At 46.2% G+C, this 8,187-nt stretch overlaps 1 protein-coding gene across 1 annotated transcript; it reads left to right on the forward strand.

The window, feature by feature from the left end:
* The first annotated feature begins 277 nt into the window (after nucleotides 1–277).
* Nucleotides 278–7,556, forward strand: LOC108161018. The gene is made up of 4 exons (XM_017295330.2): nucleotides 278–436; nucleotides 799–1,194; nucleotides 6,223–6,432; nucleotides 6,516–7,556. Exons 2-4 carry the CDS (start codon nucleotides 844–846, stop codon nucleotides 6,738–6,740), a joined length of 786 nt encoding a protein of 261 aa, XP_017150819.1. The 5' UTR covers nucleotides 278–436; nucleotides 799–843; the 3' UTR covers nucleotides 6,741–7,556.
* Nucleotides 7,557–8,187: the final 631 nt, after the last annotated feature.

Raw genomic sequence — 8,187 nt, forward strand, 5'->3', positions numbered from 1 at the left:
ATAGAGTCCCATAGAGTCCTGTCCTGGCCAGACATTCGATGGGTGTCTGCATCCCAGTCACGCCCATTCAGCCCCTAGCCTAACAGAACCTTAACAGGCCTCTGTTAGCGCTCTGGCGCTCTCTTTGCGAAAGCTCCGAGTTGGCTTTTCTTTGTTGGGTTTTCCTGGTTTTTCCCTCTGACTTTGCTTGGCGGGTGCTGGCTGTCTTTGCAAAGGCCGAGGCTATTGCCGAGCGATGTCCTGACTTGTTTAAATACAGGGCGGTCGGATGTCTGGCAATTTATTCCAAGCTCGACCGGCTTTTGTTGCACTTGGCTGTTGAGAAGCGGCGGAACTCGGGCGGTGACTCGCGTAGCGTATTTAATCGGCAACAAATTGGTGAACAATTTTTTTAAAAACAATGTGAACAGTTCTCCGGTGCAAAATTAATTAGAAGGTAAACACAAATCCATAGGAAAAACACTACACAAATAAAGTGTTTAAGTAAAAAAAAAGAAATTTAATAATCCTAATATGTGAAAACATTTAAGCATTTTTCTAAAGCCAAAAGTAGCTAAACATTGAAAACATTTAGTACATTTTCCCAAGGGAAAAGTTCACTGATGGCAAAAGTTCGTAAAAGCATTTTGTAAACATTTATTCAGCTATGAGAAATGATGGGTTTTTCCTGTAACCGTTTCCCAGGGGAAAGTGTTCTTAACTGTTTCAAACTCGTAGGATCCATTACCGGATTCCCAGCGAACTAGATATTTCAATTAATGCTCAAATTTTGTTTGCTTGTCATAAATCCTTTGGTAGTGTTGCAGACTCGAAAAGTTCGGAGAGAAAAAAGAGAGGACAGAAATGAATGCAGCGGATGATGGTAAAATTGCCACCGGAATGGCAGATGCAGACAATGGAATGGAGTCCCAAGGAGCAGAGGGAACAGGAATGGAAACTACAAAGGAACCAGGAGCACTTGCAGGCGCTGGATCTGTATCTGGATCTGCCCCACCATCCAGACAACGGACATTGACACGGACCGCAGAACTGGATGCGGATGGCGATGACATTGAAGTGGATGCCGAGGCGGATGATGCCACGGACAGCATCACACTGGAGCTGGCTCTCTCGCCCCACAGCAGCACGCCCACACCGCCGCCCACCATGTCCGAGGAGGATTTCGCCCAACTGGACAACAGCAAACCCTTCAAGGTGGGTACCGTACAGCCATAGCCTTTGTGCGCGCTAGGCCCTTCATGAGCTTTATGCTCGCTGGGCCAGAATTCCGTTCAGTGATTATGGCCGTGCCCCGCGCTGTTGCTGGCGCAAAAGTTGTGAAGAGTCAGTCCATCACCAGCATCAGCAGCATGGCCCGAAAAAAGCTGGCCGGGCCACTTCAGAGCCATCCACGTGGAGGGGCATCGACATTGGTGCTTCTATTGCCGCCGCCGCTGACGCGTTTGGTAAACTTTTCAAGTTTTTTGGCCGACGCAGGGCTGAAGCAGAAAAAACACTAATTCCCAGCCCGAAAAGGAGACTTTTGTGTATAGTATATAGAATATTTTCATTATTATTCTTTTTATACCCGATACTCAAAATGAGTATTGGGGTATATTAGATTTGTGGTAAAAGTGGATGTGTGTAACGTCCAGAAGGAATCGTTTTCGACCCCATAAAGTATATATATTCTTGATCAGCATCAATAGCCGAGTCGATTGAGCCATGTCTGTCTGTCCGTCTGTCCGTCCGTCCGTCCGTCCGTCTGTCCGTCTGTCCGTCCGTCCGTCTGTCCGTCCCCTTCAGCGCCTAGTGCTCAAAGACTATAGGAGCTAGAGCAACGATGTTTTGGACCCAGACTTCTGTGATATGTCACTGCTACAAAAATATTTCAAAACTTCGCCCCGCCCACTTCCGCCCCCACAAAGGACGAAAATCTGTGGCATCCGCAGAATCTAAGAGGATGACTATATGTTCTAGAGTGTAAAATCTCAACCAGATCGTATAATTATTATAGCCAGAATCAAGAAAACAATTTCATTCTTTCTCGCTCTGTTTCATGTACGAAAATCTGGGGCATCCACAAATCTCAGAGACTATTAAGGCTAGAGTAACCAAATATGGTATCCGCACTTCTGTTAGATCGCACTATAAAACGTATATCTCAAAATTTCGTCCCACCCCCTTCCGCCCACACAAAGGACGAAAATCTGTTGCATCCACAATATTGCAGATTCGAGAAAACTAAAAACGCAGAATCATAGATAACGACCATATCTATCTGATTGTTGAATCTGGATCAGATCGGATCATTTTTATACCCAAAAGGAACAAATCAATTTGCACTGGCTACGCAGCGCCCGACGTCACGCTCAGACTGATTTTCTGTCTCTCTCGCACGCACTCTTTGTCGTGTCGTTTAATATTAGCGGCGTCTGCCGGAGGAGAGCCATACTGACTTAGTGTCGGGTATAACCGTAGAGTTGCGGTGTCCGCAGCAACTCACAACGTTCCCCCTCGTTCTTTTTATTGTTTGTGTTCTTTATTTATTATTTCGTTTTTCATGGCTATACGAATAATATAAGTTCACCACAAACTGGGCGAAAGGATGCCAATTTTGTGGATGGCCAAGAATTGAAAATTAATTAAAATGTTGAAACTGTTCGTTCAGCTAGATAAAATAGCAAAAGCAGCAGCAGGAGAAGCATGCGGGCGCCAATATGAATTGAACCAGATTGTATGGCACCCCCCTCCTGCAATCGACCAACCATCCAATAAGCCGTCTCGTCTGCGCCCGTCCGTGAGACGATAACGAGCCGTCTGGCACTTGGCCCCGCATCATCGGGCTGGGCCAAGAACTGCTCCTCTCAAGGAGCGTTGGCCTAATCGATTAAGTGTGTGCTAAAGCCATTCAAGAGACTGCCGCCACAGCAATACGAGATGGCCAAAAGATCAGCATCGGGCCCACTGCATGGATGATAAGCTCTGCCCACAGCCACGCCCACGGAGACAGGCAGCAGCAGCAGAAGTATATAGCAATTAATTGACAGCTTGCCAGTGCCCGAATGTTGGGCAATTTATTAGTGGCACGCAGAGGATGGAGGGCAAAGGGATGACGGATGATAAACAAATGTGTAATTCATGCGTATTTTAGCTAATTAATTAACCCCACCTCGGTCTCCTCTTCCATCACACACCTTTCAAAGCAGTCCGTGTGTGTGGGATGGTGCTCATCAAATTTGTACAGCTTTGAGAGAATGGAATTGATGGAATATGCAATCTACTCGCTGGGAGACTCAATGGAACTGCATGGGAAAGAATATGCATACGAGTATATGTAGGAATTAATGAGTTTATAGGATAACTTACTCTCCGTTGAATTTATGGGGAAATCTGACATCAATTGTACTCTGCTGGAGCATATTACGTGCTAGAACAACACATATCATTTCGTGTGAAATCAATCAATGATTCTGCGAATTTGATCACAGAAATTGCGAAGCATCGCTCAGTTGAAAGTTCACTGAATTGCACGTATGATTCCTGAGGGACTGACATTTTCCCACCATGTCCTGTCGGCATTCACTCCACGCACAGTTCCTGAGTCGCTAATGCCATTTCCATGTTGCAGTCCACATCCAATTGGATTCAAAAAAAGTCCCGTGCTCCAGAGTGCACAGCCACATACCCACACAGACACCTTCCAAATGAGCTTAAAAGCGGAAAAAGGAAGGAAAAGCAGCCGCGTCATGGCCGGAATTAAATTACCCATGGACGGGGCCACAGAAACGATGAATAACATCAGAGAACAAGGCAGGAGCCAACAGAAAACAGAAAACAGAAAACAGAGAACGGCATTTGGAAAAGAAGACATCAGGGAGAAGCCTCGCCCGTACAATGCGTATACGCAACGTTGCCCATTAAAACAAATATGCGAACATTATTCATGTCCGGGCAGGCGTGCAACTTAACCACTCCCCCGATGGTCTGCCCCTTGAAGAGATGTCCCTGTTATTAATACGAGTGTGCTTGTAAATGTGACGACAAGCATGTAAATTGCCTCTCAACCCGACCCGCCCTGCCACAGATCTGTGGACAGCATAGAACGGGGAAGAAATACTAGTCAATGATTTACATATGTAGCTCCCATTATCACTTTGATGGCAATCATGGGGAAATTAGTGTGACAATAGACACCATGAGAGGTGAAGCGAGACAATGGGAAGCATAGAAAATGAAGGAGGAAAATGTCATGCGAAGTACCATAACTTTCCATTGCGGTACCCTCTTCTCTCTATCGGCTTGTGTCAATTTAGAACCTCTAATTGTCCTCAATTTGCATGGTCTCGTATTAGCACGGCAGAGTCCAGAGCTGCATACACTCCGACATAGAAACAGACACACATAAAAGTTGCCTCCTCCTCTTGTGTCTCTCGTGGTCCTCATGTTGAATTCATGCCTTCATTGGCATGGGCATCTCTGCCCATTGCCCGTGTAATGCTTTGGCCTGTCCTGCCGCTGCTCCTGCTATACAAACTACAAATTTACAGGGACAATATTGACAGTGGCAGGCAAACAGAAATGCGAGTACCAACGCAGACCCAACCGCACAGAGGTACATATTGGCCCTGCCCGGCTCACGGCTCACCTGTGTACTCATGACTGCTCTCATTAGAGCCGAGCCCCGATAGATCACAACACCGAGTGGAACAATCGTGTTGATCTGGTTGATGAAACCACTCAGCAGGGCAGGGCCACAGAGTTGATTGTGACTGAAAGACTCCTGCACAATGTTGAAAGGAATTTGGGCAAGGGGTTTTCCAAAATTCAGGGTTCATTGCCAACTCGGAAAAAAAATTGTTTCCATCAGCTAAGAGGCCGAGAAACAGCAGAAGCCCAAGTTATAATGACTTTTTGGCAGCAGAAAGTAGAGGCAACAGCCTCGAAAGGAGAATAGGTGTGGGCTGGCATTCAGAAAAGCCAATTCGAAAGACGTATAAAGTGCAAACAAAACCGCAGGCCATTGGCATATGGCCCAGACTTACCCTTGCCCTTTGGAAAGTCAGACAGCTGATTGAATACTCGTACTGTGCCATACCCACATAATGGATTCAAGGGAAACTCCCTTGTCCAGTCCACAAACCCATAAACCAGTTGAAAATATCCACGTAATGTAAGTGCGATCCCACTTAGCCCCCGCCGTGACTGGCATCCATTCGAATTCGCGTGAAGGGCATGATACATTTTCATTGTCGTCGAAGCATCAGACATCCAGACGAGCAGACGTCGAGCCGTCGAGACTTTGGCCAGACCCGAGATGTGGTTGGTCATTTGATGGGTTGGGTCCTCTAAGCATCGAATAATTGGTTTACGAGACAAAGTGGCTGGCGAATTGATTGATGCCAGTCGTCGGGGAGTCGTCCAAGTCAGAGTGCCATCGATTAGGAAGTCGGAGAATAGAGATGGAACTGGGTCTCGGTCTGAGCACTACGATTAAATGGCCGCAAACCGCCTGACAGTCGGCTGTCAGCAGTCGACACCTGCAGATCCATCATAGTGAGCGGAAATCCTTTGGCGATTGGCCCGGCCCAACCTATTCCCGACCCTTTGGAGCGGGGCGTTTGCTCCTTTTTGATTGCTCTGGGCTCGTTTGTGCCATTTTTTTTGTTTCTGCTTCTGTTTCTGACTTCGTTGTCCTTTTGCTTGACCCTTCCATCCATCCATCCATCCATTCCAGGCTCTTACTTTAAGCATTAGGCTTTAAATATTTCAGTAGCAATTTCTTAGGCCCGAAAAAAAAAGACAGACGAGTGCAAGGAATGAAAATATAATCGGTTACCTGGCCTCGACCTTGCCATTGTTGGGGTGCTTTGTTGCGCTGGCAAATAATAAATTGATTGGCTGCCTTTGCCTGCCTCCGGCATCTCTATCAACAATACTTACACAATACATCTCCATTACCCTCATGTTTTGTCTCCTTATCACAGCCGCTTCATTGGTTTTTATTGTTTGTATTGAGAACTTAAGGGGAGAGATACGTACACGTATGCCGCTGGGGGCTTTTGTGAGTTAAAGCCCACAATTTCTGGGGCCGTTGTGGGGCTTTCTTTCGGAGGACATACGTTATAAATTTTAATGGGAGCAACTGAGCAATTTTAAATGCTATGTTCTTTTGTTATTTGGCAGTGTTTTTGGGTTTCTACTACTGGGCAAATATATCCACTAAATTGCTTTAACCTGCAGATCAAGGACATCACACGCAACATACGCAAGGCTGTGGTGGCAACCACACTCGCGGAGATGCGCCTGAAGGTGGCAGCAAAGTTCCAGCGCGCTGACCCGGCGATACACCTGGACTGCGATGGCACCGAAGTGGATGACGAGGAGTACTTCAGCACCCTGGAGCCAAATGCCGAGCTGATTGCAGTCTTTCCGGGAGAGCAGTGGCGAGATGTGAGTTAGACTTAACACCTTTTCCCTCTCCCCTCTCACCACTCACTTTTTCAACCGGCCTCTTCCAATGTACTGCCCCGCAGCCGAGCGATTATAATGCCAATTTGCGGCGACCCTCATTGGATGCCCAACGCCTACGGAAATTGGTGGGCAAGCTGCAGCAGAACTTCGTCAATGACGACTATTTGGACAAGCTCTCCAACATGGATCCCAATTCGCTGGTGGACATTACAGGACGGGAGCCAAAGGACAACGAATACTGTGCGCAGAGCGAGACGGCGCGGCGATCCACGGAGCTGTCCTGCTAGGGGACATCCGTGAGTCACATTGAAGGGTTTGGGATAATTGGGAATGGAATGGGAACGGAACAGAACGGAACCGCCGCTTATGATAGAAATGTAAGGAATTTGTACGAGTTTTTTTTGTCAAGCCGGAACCCCAAGATTTCGGGTATTTTTGGAAACACGTTTTGATGCTGGCACTTGGAGCGAAGCGACCGATTTGAAGTGATTTAGCGGGGGTTTTATCTGCATGTTTAGAGCTAAATGTTGTGTATTTTTCGAGCCCACATTTTCATAGATATACTCTCACCTAGAATGCCCAATCTCAGTCTCAGCCGACCATTGTTCCTAGACCAATAGCTGTGTAACTTAAAAGGTCTCAAAGGCCGATCCCCAGTCTCTTAGATACCTTTACACTCGTCCCACCCAGTGGGGCATCGACGAAACTGTCCTGTCTGTACCTTACTCCTCCATAATGAGAACATACCATTCTTTGGTATGTCTGTTGACTCCGTAGCACATTCCAGGTAAATACCAACCAAAAAGCAATAGTTTTTGGCTGTAATCGAGTCCAAATCAAATGCCTGTTGCATAAATGCTCACACTAAGCACCAACCGAATTGTACTTAATGTTTTTATGGATTTGTTCACAATAAAACAAAACACTTTACTGCACCAAATAGGAGGAGAGGGTAATTTATTCAATCGACTTTACTTCTTCGTTTTGTCCACCAGCAATTCAATTCAAATTTTAATCTGTTACGTGTGCAATACTCGGAAAAAATTTGTGGTCATTGTGTGAAAATTACTTTTTATCGATACAATAAATGGAGAATAAATGTGTTCGAAGGCGTTTTCTTTCCCAATTTACTTGTGGTTGTTCGATTTCTACTGTATAAGTTTGTATGTCGATGCCAGGGGCCAAGTAAACGGAAATTGTCCAATGCCTAAAGGGCATTTCCTGTGCCTCAGCTGACACTTGCAGTGCCCTTGGAATTGGGCCCAGCTTTAATTATCCAAAGTGGCCCGGAAGGTAGGAGAAGATGTAAATAGATGTGCTCTTTAACGTTTAAACAATATGTGCTACGAGTTTTTCCTTTCAGTTACTGCCAAGGGCAACTACGGACTAGATGGGCTTCATCAAATTTGTCGAAAAGAGCATGTTTAATGGACACAATTGCGATCCAAAACAGTGGACTGCAACGGCCAGCAGTAGCATTGATTCGGCGTCCAGTGAGAGTAAGGTACGTTTATATCGGATAGAAGCCTGCAAAGAAGCCTGAAAAGCAACATTCCCAGGATTTTTTGCGAGTTCCTGAATCAGGCGTCAGAGCCAACCTGGTCAGCTCATCTACTGTGAGCATCTCAGTGGAAGTCCGACAGATTGGTAAGCCAAATACAACAGCTCTGGGAAACGGAAGGCGCCGACAGAGACAAAGGATGTTACGAGGAAAATAGAAACGATGAGGACCGG

This window comes from Drosophila miranda, chromosome 3 (assembly GCF_003369915.1).
Source record: "Drosophila miranda strain MSH22 chromosome 3, D.miranda_PacBio2.1, whole genome shotgun sequence".
In the NCBI taxonomy this organism is placed as follows: domain Eukaryota; kingdom Metazoa; phylum Arthropoda; class Insecta; order Diptera; family Drosophilidae; genus Drosophila; species Drosophila miranda.

Coding starts and splice junctions, on each gene's coding strand:
- LOC108161018 (XM_017295330.2), top strand. CDS start 844: ATGAATGCAGCGGATGATGGTAAAATTGCCACCGGAATGGCAGATGCA. Junction 1,195..6,222: donor ACAACAGCAAACCCTTCAAG/GTGGGTACCGTA, acceptor TTTAACCTGCAG/ATCAAGGACATCACACGCAA. Junction 6,433..6,515: donor CGGGAGAGCAGTGGCGAGAT/GTGAGTTAGACT, acceptor ACTGCCCCGCAG/CCGAGCGATTATAATGCCAA.